Here is a 16,181-nt window from a genome sequence, read left to right as displayed (position 1 = left end):
GAGAGCGGGTCCTTCCACTGGGTATCCGTAGCCCACCTACGGAACTCTGCGCAATACTCCTCTACTGGCCGCTCTCCCTGTAGGAGTCTCCGTAATTTTGATTCAGCCAGTGCGACTCGGTCAGGTCGTCATAAGAGACCCAAGGCCCAAAAAATTCATCCACTGACCGGAGAGCCTGGGAATCAGTGGGTAAAGAGAACGCCCAGGATTGCGGGTCCCCCTGCAGCAGGGAAATAACAACCCCACCCGCTGTTCTTCATTACCAGAGGAGTAAGGGCGCAGATTAAAAATATAATTTACAGGCCTCACGGAACGTCCCAAATTTGTCCCTTCCCCCAGCAAATCTGTCAGGAAGAACAACCTTGGGTTCCGCAAAAACCTGGTTACCTGTAGCAACGCTGGGCTTGCGGTCTGTTGCAATTGCTGCTGTTGCTGGAGGACCGACGCCTTAAATCCTGCCACCCTCCAAAGACAGGCCTTGAAGTTGCTTTGACAAAGCAGCAATTGGATCCATACTGGATTCTAAGTAGGTAGAAAGAAATTTTATTTATTTTTTTTACCTACACAAAATAAGGGCCAGATATAATGTAATGACGGCGTCACGCAAAGGGAGGGAAATGGGAAGGCCCTGTCCAAGGGAGAGGGAAAGGTGGTGACCCCTGACTCACCTTGCGGCTGGCACTGACTGCCCTGACGTCCCTAGACGGGGTCCTCACCCGTATGCCGATCACGTGCCTAAACCCTGGCTTTTCCTAAGATGAGCCCTGTGTAGTGAACAGGGCGGTGGGATCCTAGTCCCGCACCACTGACACTAAGAGGAAAACACCAAGGAGAGGACAGACAAAACTGACAAACAAATAATCCCAGGTGGGCGACAACAGCAGACCACCAAGGCCCCACAGGGATCCGGAGGGTAACACTCTGGAACAACAACCAGGGATCTCAGCTCTCAGCTCCAGTGGGTCACTCTGGAGCACTCAGCTGCCAAGTGGTATAGAAGTCCAGGCAGGAAGCTCTATATATGGCAACCAGAGAGTGGGAGATGGGAAGGAATATACGGAGGTTGGGGATTGCTGGACAAGAAACAGCTTAGGAGGAGAAGCTACGGATCCCTGAGTGAGCCAAAAAGGATTGCAAGGCAAACCCAGAAAGCTACCATTACGAAACAGCACTGTCTTTGAACATCGAACGCGCAGCCACCCGCTGCGACTTCCTGAACCCGGGTATACGGAGTCAGTCGTGGCTCTTGACACCCTCGTGACAGCGACCAATGTGGGGTGGGGTGGGGTGGTTAGGAGCAGTTCCAGCTCCATCAGCAGCAGCAGAGTCTAGAGTTGCTGATGAGCAGCTTTCTTCACCCGCCTAATTAAGAAACTATTCACCAGCAGCAGCAGCAGCTAGTCCCTGAAGCCCAGACCTGAACCAGCAGGTGGTGGCATACTTGGACAGCACCCTGCCACCCCACATTGAAGATCCTCTGGCCTACTGGGCAGCCATACTGGATTTGTGTCCGCAACTAGCAGAGTTTGTCCTGGAACAGCTGTCCTGCCCAGCCAGTAGTGTGGAATCAGAGTGGGTGTTTAGTGCGGCGGGGCCATAGTTACCCCAAGAAGAACTCGCCTAGCCACCCAAAATGTGGAGAGACTGACCTTTGTCAAGATGAATCAGGCGTGGATCAGCCAGGATTTCCACCAGCAATACCTGATGCATCAGACTAGATCATCCATGGTGCCACACCAACACTTTGACAAAAGAGACCAGTTTCTTCTGGCTACCCGCCTCGGCTACTATTCTGATGCTGCCACCCACCTGATGCCACACATCTGATGCCAAGTGGTCTTTCTTTCACCCACCATTTTCAGCTGGTACTCGGATTGCCACCCCCTCCCCACTCTGTTATCGGGTCACTCTGTGGTCTCCTAATGCTTCTGCACCTCCACACTATGTCACCTTGCCACTCTGTGGTCTCCTGCTGCTGCCACCTCCACACTGTTCACCTTGCCACTCTGTGGTCTTCTGATGCTGCTGTCACCTCCCCACTTTGTCACCGGGTCACTCTGTGGTCTCCTAATGCTGCTGCCACCTCCACACTATGTCACCTTGCCACTCTGTGGTCTCCTGCTGCTGCCACCTCCACACTGTCATTTTGCCACTCTGTGGCCTCCTGAGGCTGCTGATGCCAGCTCCACACAGTCATTGTTCCCCACTGTGGCCTCCTCCTGATGCTGCTGCCACCTCCACACTATCATTGTGCCACCCTGGGCTGTCACGGCGGACGTGCAAGTATAACAGATAACACACCAACCAGGCTCTGGACGAGAGACAGGGGAAGGGTCACCTCCTAGTTTATCCCTGACCTCTTTCCCTGGACTGCTCAGCCTACAGACAGACCTTGAAGGTAGGTTTGCTGTGTCCTCCAGCCTAGACTGACAGAACCCTGAACTCCCTGAGATGGTGAAGTGGGGAGAAAGGAGCAGCCTGCTCGCACAGAACATGGATGGGATAGATGACATAAACAACCAAACAAGAAAATTTACACTTATCTTCTGAGAGCAGGAAACTGACAGCCAACCTTCCCTCCAAACTTCCCAGACCAAAATGAACAGTATAATCCGCTCAGAGCACTTAGCTGGAGGACCATTTAAACTAATGACTCCACCCAGTGCACCTGATGCGAGGCCGATCCAGCACGGCATCAAAAACAAAAACTAAACTCGTGCTGCAATCCTGGCTGACCTCCGCACATCGTCAGAGTGGGGCATGACAGCACCCCCCCTTCTACGGGTGACCTCCGGACACCCTGGACCAACTTATCCGAATGGGACCTATGAAAGGCCCTCACCAGTCGGCTGGCATTGACATCTGACGCCGGAACCCACATCCTCTCCTCAGGACCGTATCCCCTCCAGTGCCCCAGGTACTGGAGGGAACCCCGCAGAACTCTCGAGTCGAGAATCCTGGAGATCTCGAACTCCAAGTTTCCCTCGACTAGAACAGGAAGAGGAGGCAATGGCGATGGTACCACCGGTTTAACATATTTTTTTAGTAAAGACTTGTGGAAGACATTCATGGATCCTCCAAGTCTGCGGCAGATCCAGTCGAAACGCACAGGATTGATCACCTCAGAAATTTTATACGGACCAACAAATTTGGACCAGTTTCCAAGATGGCACTCTCAACTTGATATTCCTAGTGGACAACCATACACAGATCACCCCACACACAGGTCCGGACCAGTCACACGTCTCCTGTCGCCATTCGTTTATACCTCTCACCCATCCTCTCAATTCCCTTGAATCCTCCGCCAGATAGAGGATAAGGAGAAGAGAATCTCCCTCCTCTGGCATCCCGGAGGAACCAGACCCAGAAAAGGTACCAAACTGAGGATGGAAACCGTATGCGCCAAAAAATGGCGACTTACCCGTGGACTCCTGCCTATGGTTATTCAATGCAAATTCTGCTAAGGACAAGAATGAGGACCAGTCCTCCTGATTCTCAGCCACAAAGCACCTCAAGTAGGTCTCCAGGTTTTGATTGGTACGCTCCGTCTGACCATTCGACTGTGGATGAAAAGCCGACGAGGAAAGAAAGTTGAATGCCAAGTCGAGAGCAGAACGCCCTCCAAAACCTGGAGACAAACTGCGTGCCCCTATCAGAGACCACATCCGAAGAATACGTGCAATTTCACAATATTATCCACAAAAATGTGCGCAAGAGTCTTAGCGTTAGGCAGACTTGTTAGTGGTTATAAAGTGAGCCATTTTACTGAAATGATTACATCCACCAAAATCACTGTTCTCCCGGAGGAACTCGGTAGGTCCGTAATAAAGTCCATGGACAAATGTGTCCAAGGACGAGATTGGAATAGACAATGGAAGAAGTGAACCAGGCGGTCGAGATGAGCAACCTTAGACCGAGCGCAGGTTTTCACACGCTGTCACGTAATTCTCAATACTCTTACGCAACCCTGGCCACCAGAACCTCAGGGACACCAGCTCACAGGTGGACTTACCACCAGGATGTCCAGCGAGAACAGTATCGTGATGTTCCTTGAACACCTTGTATCGTAGGCCCTCAGGAACAAACAACCTCCCTGGGGGACACGAACCAGGAGCCCCCTCCTGAGCTCCCAAAATCTCCATCTCCAATTCAGGGTACAGAGTGGAGACCACAACTCCATTCGCCAAAATCGGCGCTGGATCTTCTGAATCACCTCCCCCAGGGAAGCTGCGAGACAAGGCATCTGCCTTGACGTTCTTGACCCCTGGGCAAAAGGTAACAGCGAATTGAACCTGGTAAAAAACAATGACCATCTGGCCCGGTCCTAGGTTCAGACGCTTGGCAGATTGAGGTAAGCCAAATTCTTATGGTCTGTATACACAGTAACGGGGTGAGAAGCCCCCTCTAACCAGTGACGCCATTCTTCAAAGGCCAACTTGATCGCCAACAACTCCCTATCTCCAACATCATAATTCCTCTCGGCGACCAAGAGCTTCCTGTAGAAGAAGGCACACGGGACCCATTGCCAGGAGAAGGACCCTGCGAAAGCACCGCCCCCCAACCCCCACCTCTGATGCATCAACCTCGACCACGAATGGCTGAGATACATCCGGCTGCACCTGAATGGGAGCAGACGCAAAACGCTCCTTAATAGCTGAAAAGGCCTGCAATGCCTCATCCGACCAGACAGAGACATCAGCGCCTTCTTGGTCATATCAGTAAGAGGTTTGACTAGCGTTGAATAATGAAAATAAATTTTCTAGAATAATTTGTAAACCCCAAAAATCGCATCAAAGCTTTCTGATTCTCCGGTCGGTCCCACTCCAGAACCGCCCGGACCTTTTTGGGGTCCATACGAAACCAGAATCAGTAACCATGTATCCAAGAATGGAAGCTCTTGCACCGCAAACAAACATTTCTCCAATTTGGCGTATAACTTATTCTCCTGAAGGATCGTCAAAACCTGTCTCACATGATCCTGATGGGTCTTCAGATCAGGAGAATAAATTAAAATGTCATCTAGGTAGACTACTACGAACCTCCCCACCAAATGATGAAAAATATCATTGACAAATCGCTGAAATACCGCTGGCGCATTCGTCAACCCAAAAGGCATTACCAGGTTCTCAAAATGACCCTCGTGCGTATTGAAGGCCGTTTTCCATCAGAAGCATGTATCCGCCCGGACCTTTTCGGGGTCCATACGAATAATCGCGTATTGCGATTTTAACTTAAGGTAACTTTCCTATTGGTTGATATCTAGAATTAGCGAGATGACGAATATGACGAATGTATTCGTCATATTCCTCAAATGAAGATAACGAAGTATTCTCATCTTCGTTTTAGCTCCATATTCGTCAACTTCGCTAATTCTAGCAATCAAATAGGAAAGTTAACTATAGAGACAGCTGTGTTTAATTCGCTATGCGATTATAATTACTTTGCTTTTTTTTTAATAAATAGAATAATTATAATAATTATCAAGGACAAGAATGAGGACCAGTCCTCCTGATTCTCAGCCACAAAGCACCTCACGTAGGTCTCCAGGTTTTGATTGGTAACGCTCCGTCTGACCATTCGACTGTGGATGAAAAGCCGACGAGAAAGAAAGTTGAATGCCAAGTCGAGAGCAGAACGCCCTCCAAAACCTGGAGACAAACTGCGTTGCCCCTATCAGAGACCACATCCGAAGGAATACCGTGCAATTTCACAATATTATCCACAAAAATCTGCGCAAGAGTCTTAGCGTTAGGCACACTTGTTAGTGGTATAAAGTGAGCCATTTTACTGAAATGATTGACTACCACCAGAATCACTGTTCTCCCGGAGGAACTCGGTAGGTCCGTAATAAAGTCCATGGACAAATGTGTCCAAGGACAAGATGGAATAGACAATGGAAGAAGTGAACCAGGCGGTCGAGTATGAGCAACCTTAGACCGAGCGCAGGTTTCACACGCTGTCACGTAATTCTCAATACTCTTACGCAACCCTGGCCACCAGAACTTCAGGGACACCAGATCACAGGTGGACTTACTACCAGGATGTCCAGCGAGAACAGTATCGTGATGTTCCTTGAACACCTTGTATCGTAGGCCCTCAGGAACAAACAACCTCCCTGGGGGACACGAACCAGGAGCCCCCTCCTGAGCTCCCAAAACCTCCATCTCCAATTCAGGGTACAGAGTGGAGACCACCACTCCATCCGCCAAAATCGGCGCTGGATCTTCTGAATCACCTCCCCCAGGGAAGCTGCGAGACAAGGCATCTGCCTTGACGTTCTTGACCCCTGGGCAAAAGGTAACAGCGAAATTGAACCTGGTAAAAAACAATAACCATCTGGCCTGTCTAGGGTTCAGACGCTTGGCAGATTGCAGGTAAGCCAAATTCTTATGGTCTGTATACACAGTAACGGGGTGAGAAGCCCCCTCTAACCAGTGACGCCATTCTTCAAAGGCCAACTTGATCGCCAACAACTCCCTATCTCCAACATCATAATTCCTCTCGGCGACCGAGAGCTTCCTGGAGAAGAAGGCACACGGGACCCACTTGCCAGGAGAAGGACCCTGCGAAAGCACCACCCCAACCCCCACCTCTTATGCATCAACCTCGACACGAATGGCTGAGATACATCCGGCTGCACCAGAATGGAGCAGACGCAAAACGCTCCTTAATAGCCGAAAAGGCCTGCAATGCCTCATCCGACCAGACAGAGACATCAGCGCCCTTCTTGGTCATATCAGTAAGAGGTTTGACTAGCGTTGAATAATTAAAAATAAATTTTCTAGAATAATTTGTAAACCCCAAAAATCGCATCAAAGCTTTCTGATTCTCCGGTCGGTCCCACTCCAGAACCGCCCGGACCTTTTTGGGGTCCATACGAAAACCAGAATCAGAAACCATGTATCCCAAGAATGGAAGCTCTTGCACCGCAAACAAACATTTCTCCAATTTTGGCGTATAACTTATTCCTGAAGGATCGTCAAAACCTGCTCACATGATCCTGATGGGTCTTCAGATCAGGAGAATAAATTAAAATGTCATCTAGGTAGACTACTACGAACCTCCCCACCAAATGATGAAAAATATCATTGACAAATCGCTGAAAATACCGCTGGCGCATTCGTCAACCCAAAAGGCATTACCAAGGTTCTCAAAATGACCCTCGTGCGTATTGAAGGCCGTTTTCCATTCATCCCCCCTCCTTGATCCTGATCAGATTGTATGCTCCTCTCAAATCCAACTTGGAGAACACCTTGGCTCCAACAATCTGATCAAAAAGATCAGAGATCAAAGTCAGAGGATATGGATCCCGGACTGTAATACGGTTCAGCTCCCGAAATCCAAACACGGTCTCAGTGATCCATCTTTCTTCTTCACAAAGAACAAACCTACAGCACTGGAGACTTAGATGGTCTAATATGACCCTTTGCCAAACTCTCGGCGACATACTTCGCATGACCTCTCTCTCGGGTTGAGAGAGGTTGTAGAGCCGAGACTTAGGCAACTTAGCCCCCGGAATGAGATTCACAGGACAATCATAGTCAAGATGAGGGGGCAATTCCTGAGCCCCACCCTCCAAAAAAACGTCCGAAAAATCCGAGAGATACTGATGCAAGGCCGTAACGGACACTTCAGAAATAGATGTGACAAGACAATTATCCGAACAAAACTTGCTCCAACCAATGATTTGTCTCGCTTGCCAGTCTATAATTGGGTTATGTCTAGTCAACCATGGCAACCCCAAAACTATTGGAGCTGGAAAATCCTTCATGACGAAACAGGAAATAATCTCAGCATGTGAATCACCCACCCTTAAATGAATACCATGAACAACGTGAGTAAGGCTCCCTTGAGAAAGAGGGGAAGAATCAATAGCAAAAACCCGAATCTCGTTCTCTAATGTGCAAATACTTAGTCCCAAACCCTCAAGAAACAGAAAGTCAATTAAATTTACCCCAGCACCACAATCAAGAAAAACATCAACAAACACATTTCTAGACTCTAGCGCCACCATAGCTGAAAGGAGAAAACGGGAACTGCAGGGAACTTGCATACCAGTCTGCTCCACCACACCATTCATACTACCAAGTGTGAGGGGAGTTTTTTTTTCTTTTTCTTTTTTCTTTATCACTTCCCCCTGTGGTTCAAAATACGGACAAGAAAAAACAAAATGACCCCTCTTCCCACAATAGAAACATAAATTGTGCACTTTTCGAAAGGCTCTACTATCCGAATGGAAAGATATCTGACCTAACTGCATGGGTTCCTCCCCTACCCCAGAGTAACAAGCAATATCACCCTGGGCAGCTGGTGAAACAAAACCACACGCGGGAGGAATCCCCTGCACAGAGGGACCCTTACACCTCTCTCTGATACGTCTATCCAAACGTATCGCCAAAGACATTGCGTTTTCCAAAGTATCTGGGTATTCATGAAAAGCCAGAGCATCTTTCAACCTTTCAGATAACCCCTGACAAACTGGCTACGTAACGCGGGGTCGTTCCACCCCGACTCAGTAGCCCACCTCCTAAACTCTGTGCAGTAAACCTCAGCAGTATGTTTACCCTGTAGTAAGTTACGTAATTTTGACTCTGCCATCGAAACTCGATCTGGGTCATCGTAAATCAATCCCAGGGCTTTAAAAAATTCCTCCACCGACCGGAGAGCCAGAGAACCGGGCGGCAGGGAAAAAGCCCAGGATTGCGCGTCCCCTTTCAGCAAAAACATGATGATACCCACCCTCTGATCCTCATTACCTGATGAAAATGGGCACAATCGAAAGTACAAATTACATGACTCTTTGAAAACAGAAAAAATCATCAGTACCCCCTGCAAATTTCTCAGGAAAGAGCGACTTTAGGCTCCCCAACAATTTGACCTGTACCTGAAGCCAACACCCTCTGACACTGTGTGACCGTACTACGCAGATCCGCAACCTCCAGGGACAAACCCTGCATGCGGTCAACCAGTGCATCAATTGACGCCATCACATAAATGTTGAGCAATGGCAGTCACAGTATGGCGGATTATAATGTCACGGCGGACGTGCACAGTATAACAGATAACACACCAACCAGGCTCTGGACGAGAGACAGGGGAAGGGTCACCTCCTAGTTTATCCCTGACCTCTTTCCCTGCACTGCTCAGCCCACAGACAGACCTTGAAGGTAGGTTTGCTGTGTCCTCCAGCCTAGACTGACAGAACCCTGAACTCCCTGAGATGGTGAAGTTGGGAGAAAGGAGCAGCCTGCTCGCACAGAACCTGGGTGGGATAGATGACATAAACAACCAAACAAGAAATGACACTTATCTTCTGAGAGCAGGAACTGACAGCCAACCTTCGCTCCAAACTTCCCAGACCAAAATGAACAGTATAATCCGCTCAGAGCACTTAGCTGGAGACCATTTAAACTAATGACTCCACCCAGTGCACCTGATGCGAGGCGGATCCAGCATGGCATCAAAACAAAAACTAAACTCGTGCTGCAATCCTGGCTGACCTCCGCACATCGTCAGAGTGGGGCATGACAGTGGCCTCCTGATCATGCTTCTGCCACCTCCTCACTCTGTCACTGTGCCACCCTGTGGTCTCCTCATGCTCCTGCTGCCACCTCCACACTGTCATTGTGCCACCCTTTCGCCTCCACCTGATGCTGCTGCCACCTCCACACTCTGTCATTGTGCCACTCTGTGGCCTCCTGATGCTGCTGCCACCTCCACACTGTCATTGTGCCACTCTGTGGCCTCTTCATGATGCTGCTGACACCTCCACACTGTCATCGGGCCACTCTGTGGTCTCCTGATGCTGCCTCCACCTCACCACTATGTCATAGGGCCACTCTGTGGACTTTTCATGCTGTTCCCATCCTCCCCACTTCATGACTGGGCCACTATTTTGCCTTACTGCCTGGCTGACATCATTTATTTGACCCTTCATCTGATCTGTCAGAAGGAAGGAAAAATGAGACCCACAACGGATCCTGTCTATGCAACAGCTGTAAGGCCTGCATGACATGGTCCCTATTTTGCATCATAATTGGCTTATGAGTGGGTACAAAACACAGAAGACATGCAAATATTCCATTCACATGTCATCTCTGTTTTCGATCCACTCCTGTTTTTTTGGGGCTTTAGCAATACTGATGGATTACTGACCAAATGCTGACCGAGTGAAGGCTGATGCTCCACAGACAGGATCTGTTTTTTGGGGGTTATTGTTCTGACGGATCAGACGAAGGGCAAAATAATCAGTAACGTCAACACAAACGTGCTGCTGACACCCACTCCACTTTGTCGGGTGGGGGGAGGGGGGGCTCTACTTGTATAAGCGTTTAATAGAACAGGTTCTCTAGAAATCTATGTGGAATCAGTGAATTGGTGTAAAAGAAGTGCGCTCTTTCACGCTATAGTAGGATCTTGGGCCTCTGCACAGTTCTTTATACCTGGCGCTAGTATTGACCTGTAAGGCTGAGTTCACACTTGAGTTATTTGGTCAGTTTGGCCCCGTAACTGCCCAAATAAGTGAAGCGTGCAGTGATTCTAAGAGCGATACCTGTCATCTACATGTCATACTGACTCACAGTATTGTTTCACTACTACAGCAGACTTCCTATGCGTGTTGCTGCAAGGCACAGGGTTCTACACCACTATAAGGGTCCATTCACACGTCCGTAGTTTATTGCAGATCTGCAAAATGCGGATCGGCAATGCACCCGGCCGGCCCCCCCATAGAACTGCCTATTCTTGTCCGCAATTGCGGACAAGAATAGAACATGCTCTATTTTTTTCGGGAGCCGCGGACCGGAAGATCGGGGCTGCGCTCCGGAAATGCAGACAGCACACTGTGTGCTGTCCGCATCTCTTCCGGCCCTATAGAGAATGAATAGGTCATTTTTTTAATGCGATTCGCCACTAATAAATTCGGTGAAACCAAATTTTTTGGGAATATTCGGCGAACCGGCCAAATCAATTTTTTTTTTTATTCGCTCATCTCTAATAGTGATGAGCGGGAGGTGCCATATTCGATTTAGACGAAATTTGCGAATATTAGCTTGCATATTCGTCTCATATTGGTCATTATTCTAGTTATCGCGATTAATATGCGATTTAAATAATCGCGTATTGCGATTTTAACTTAAGGTAACTTTCCTATTGGTTTGATATCTAGAATTAGCGAAGATGACGAATATGACGAATGTATTCGTCATATTCCTCAAAACGAAGATAACGAAGTATTCTCCATCTTCGTTTTAGCTCCATATTCGTCAACTTCGCTAATTCTAGCAATCAAATAGGAAAGTTGACTATAGAGACAGCTGTGTTTAATTCGCTATGCGATTATATTACTTTGCTTTTTTTTTTTTAATAAATAGAATAATTATAATAATTATCAAGTATTATAATTATTTTATTTATAAAAAAAAGCGAAGTAATATTATTGCATAGCGAATTAAAAACTTAGCTGTCTCTAGTCAACTTTCCTATTTGATTGCTAGAATTAGCAAAGTTGACGAATCTGGAGCTAAAACGAAGATGGAGAATACTTCGTTAGATTCGTTTTGAGGAATATGACGAATACATTCGTCATATTCGTCATCTTCGCTAATTCTACCAAGCCAACCATAGTAAACCAGGTCTAAGTTGAAATCGCAATGCGATTACTTCAAGTTATATTAATCGATTTGCGATTTCAACTTAGCACTGCTATATTCCATATTTGTTAATTTTGTTAATTCTAGCAAGCTGACCCATTAGAAACACAGCTCTAAGTTGAAATCGCAATTCGATTAATATAACTTGAAGTAATCGCATTGCGATTTCAACTTAGACCTGGTTTATTATGGTTGGCTTGGTAGAATTAGCGAAGATGACGAATATGACGAATGTATTCGTCATATTCCTCAAAACGAAGATAACTAAGTATTCTCCATCTTCGTTTTAGCTCCATATTCGTCAACTTCGCTAATTCTAGCAATCAAATAGGAAAGTTGACTAGAGACAGCTAAGTTTTTAATTCGCTATGCGATAATATTACTTAGCTTTTTTTTTTAAATAAATAAAATAATTATAATACTTGATAATTATTATAATTATTCTATTTATTTAAAAAAAAGCTAAGTAATATAATAGCATAGCGAATTAAACACAGCTGTCTCTATAGTCAACTTTCCTATTTGATTGCTAGAATTAGCGAAGTTGACGAATATGGAGCTAAAACGAAGATGACGAATACTTCGTTATCTTCGTTTTGAGGAATATGACGAATACATTCGTCATATTTATCATCTTCGCTAATTCTACCAAGCCAACCATAATAAACCAGGTCTAAGTTGAAATCGCAATGCGATTACTTCAAGTTATATTAATCGCATTACGATTTTAATTTAATTCTCACATCCGACAGTACATTCTAGTATGGAGGCGTTCCCATGGTGATGGGGATGCTCCATGAGCACGGAAGTCTGCAGAAGCGGCACTGACTTGAGCAGCCAGGAAGCCAGGAATCCTCAGGACAGGTAAGAACTACTTTTGGGAAGTGGGAAAGAAAAAAATATAACAATAAAAAAAAAAAAAAAAAGAATATTCGAAATAGCGAATTTATAGTGCTATATCCGAAATATTCACGAATTAGCGAAGTGCCGATATTCGCTAAAAAAATTTGCTATTCGAATATTCGCGCTCTACACTAATCTCTAACCAGAGCACTCTTCGGAATTTTCCCATCGTCATGAGCCTACCATTCCCCTGAGGCAATAGATGAAAATACCTTTACGCCAGCATTTTTCTAGTTACTCTAGACTCATAGAATCAACAGAACTGAGGTTGCAGGAAGTAGGGTAGTAAAGGAAGCAACTAAAAGGGTTATCCAACAAAAAGTATTTACCGCCTATAAATAAGATATGTGATAAATGTCGATTGCTGGTGGATTAAACGATGGGACCTTAAGCAATCCATCTAAGGGGAGCGGTAGTGCACGTCCAACTCTCCAATCACTTTTATGTGGGAGTGGTGTAAGACAGCGCTTTATCAGTTTCCTAGAAATGAATTGAGTGGAGGAACCACATGCTCGCACAATCTTTCCATTCAGAGAAGGGTCTCAGGGACCCTCATTCTCAGGAGCACACGGGGTTCTAGTTGTTGGACAATCTGCAATATGATATCACCTATCCTTGTGAAGTTTGCAGACAGTAATTTCTTCTTTTTTTTATCTAGGACCTCGCCAGGATGCTAAAGCTGCTAAAGATTTTATTGGGTCGGCCTATATGGAAATCTTTGAGAAGACAAAAATCAGAGAAGTTTTAGAGAAAGAGAAACAGAAAACTGATCGTCTGCTTTATCCCCATGAGACCTGTGCGACAGATACAGAAAGCATCCGTACAGTATTTAATGACATAAAGGACCATGTACTCAGAAAGTTCCTAATAGACTTTGGAATTGTATGACAAGAATTCTTGACTCTTCTCTTCTGCATAATCTGAACAGTGTCACCTGCCAATGGATGTTATCTACTGCACATTGCCAAAGAGGACATCTTTATTATGCTTGCTGTTACGTACCGTATATAGTTGTATGTAATTCTATGACCAATATTGCTACCTGGTTTTGAAAGTACGCACAGACCTTTAACTGACAAATGAGGGATTCATCTACATGTGTATTCTCTACGAAATGATAAATGGTTCACATATGGACACTTTCAAAAAGAAAAGAAAGTGGTTGGCTGAATAAACATTTATGGCGAGATTTTAAAAAATTTGTGCAAAGGAAAGCTGGCTTAGTAACCAATCAGGTTCTACCTTTCATTTTGCAGAGGAGCTTTGAACAATGGAAGGTGGAATCTGATTGGTTGCTATGGTCAACTAAGCCAGTTTTCCGGTTCACCTGTTTTGATAAATCTCCAGCTTAGACTTTTAGTGGTAGATTAAAAAGTGCATAGACCAGAACCAGTGCCACATCTGTCTATGGGACGTGTCTAGTCCAATATTCAGTGGAGATGAACTCCATTACTAGACACAACCTATGGACAGATATGGTCCAGTGTCTCAGAAAACATACAATTTTTTCACATGCTCGATAAACCTTTAAGTTAAAGGTGTAGTCTCACAATACACATTTAAGGTTAAAGGGAGCCTTTTACTTTGACAAATGCTTTGGTCGCTCAATTTTTCTGAGGCTTGCTGTCCCTCGAAACATGTTGTGTAGCCCCAGCCTTAAAAAGGAGCAACATGTGCTCCATGCCACTGCTACCCTTAGACTAGTTTCACATTTGCCTTACAGCCTTCTGGCAGGCTGTTCCGGTAAAGAACAATCTGCTGAAGTTCTCTTGATCTGGCATTTTTCGGATTGGGAATGCTGCAACTGATTTTGGCAAACTGATTCCTGGCATTCTATGCCGGAATAGCCTGCCGGAAGGATGTACCACCATGTATGTGAAAGAAGCCTTAGACTTCCTTTACACTTGTTAATTAAAGGAGTAATTATTTATTTTATTTTTTTGAGGGCGTGGTGGCGTTTATTTTTATTATTTTAGTATATTTTAGGACTTTTTTCTTTAAAATTACATACATAGAGAACTACATTACATAGAGAATGCTCCAGTTTGAAGAACTGCCATAGGACATATGTGCCCTATGTTTTTTGGCCCTATACAGAGAACCGAATCAACAAGTTGGAACTTTTAGCACATAATTTAATTAGATAGAAGATTTATTAAATTAAAAGTAAAACTGCCTTTATTGCCCATAGCAACCAAACATAGCGCAGCTTTCAAATTATATAGTGCCCTTGATAAAATGAAAGTTGTACTGTGATTTGTTGCTATGGGAAAGAATTACAGTTTTAAGGTCCATTCACACGTCCGCAGTGTTTTGTGGATCCACAAATTGCGGAATGCACACGGAATGGTGCCCGTGTATTGCGGATCCGCAAATGCGGTCTGCAATACGGCAACGAGCCCTAAGACTGGTGTAGAGGACTGGACCAGCAGGTGATTTAGCAGGTACATTAAAGGGGTTGTCTCACGAAAAATATTCTACAATTTTCAAACCAGCTCCTGGATCTGAATACTTCTGTAATTGCATGTAATTAAAAATGTAGTGTAGCCACTAGTTCTTCACTGAAATGTATTTGTATAGCGCCACCTGCTGTTTTTTTCTTTTTGTGATTTCTCTGTCCTGCTCACTGAGATAGAAGCACATGCCCAGTTCCATTCTTCAACTGCCACCAGCTATAGTAGAAAGGATAAGCCTCCTGAGTAATGTTAAGCGAATCGAAATCCACATAGTGGATGTCAATCCAATATTTCAGGGAAAATTTGATTTGTTGTGAAGCAAAATTTCTTCGTGCTTAATGGTATACAATCAATTTTGCCTGAAATGGCTGTTAAAAAAAAAAAAAAAATCATACTTACCTCATCTGTTTGAGACAGCTGCCACAATCTTCATTAGAGATTCTGTGCGAAATCCTGTGCGCGGTGACGTATGACGCCACCACCCCCTCCGACATGGTGACATCATCATGGACCGTGAGAGATTTCGCACTGGATCTTCAATCAAGATGGTGGCGGCTGGCTCATCCCAACATTGCTTATCCATTGAAATGACAGCTCTGTTTAACTGCAAATCAAAATGGCTGCCTCCAGAAAATCAATATGGCAGCCTGCATGAAAATTTCAATAGACGGAAAGCTGAGCGTGTCATAATGGAACCCTTCAGCAACCATGGATGATGACACCACAAAGGGCACTTGCTGTTTTAATCCCTGGCAGCAGCCATGATTCTTCATTCTTCAATCAGGTGGATCCATGCACATCAACAGGTATGGTGACAATCTACAGGTAAGGGCACGTTTTTGTTTGTGTGAAATGAAGGTGTCAGTGTCACGACAGCAGCAGTCGTGACAACTATCCCAGCAGCAGTCGTGTCGCACCAGACGGAGGGTAAGGGGGACCCTTATCTACGGATGGGAAATAGAATGGCCACCCCTGACTAACCCTAAGCTGGCACCTGTCTGCCCTGATACCCTAGACGGGGTGTGAACCCATGCGGCGAGCAGGATGCCTAAACCCTCAGTCGCCCTAACAAGACTGGACTGGGGAAAGGCCGATGGGAGCGCTAGTCACCATCACTCACGTCTAGGAAAACAACAGGGGAAGACAGCAACAAACAAACAACAGCAGAGAT

General features: G+C 45.7%; 1 protein-coding gene across 1 annotated transcript in view; it reads left to right on the top strand.

The window, feature by feature from the left end:
• The window catches only part of LOC120989413 (guanine nucleotide-binding protein subunit alpha-11-like), a 144,140-nt gene extending 129,315 nt beyond the window's left edge, over positions 1–14,825 (top strand). Inside the window, 1 exon segment of the mRNA XM_040417496.1 lies at positions 13,213–14,825. Within this exon segment, the coding sequence (XP_040273430.1) occupies positions 13,213–13,442 (230 nt within the window). The 3' untranslated portion in view covers positions 13,443–14,825.
• The last annotated feature ends 1,356 nt before the right edge of the window (positions 14,826–16,181 follow it).

This window comes from Bufo bufo, chromosome 2, assembly GCF_905171765.1.
Source record: "Bufo bufo chromosome 2, aBufBuf1.1, whole genome shotgun sequence".
NCBI classification, from domain to species: domain Eukaryota; kingdom Metazoa; phylum Chordata; class Amphibia; order Anura; family Bufonidae; genus Bufo; species Bufo bufo.
This window is presented reverse-complemented; position numbering and strand designations above follow the sequence as displayed.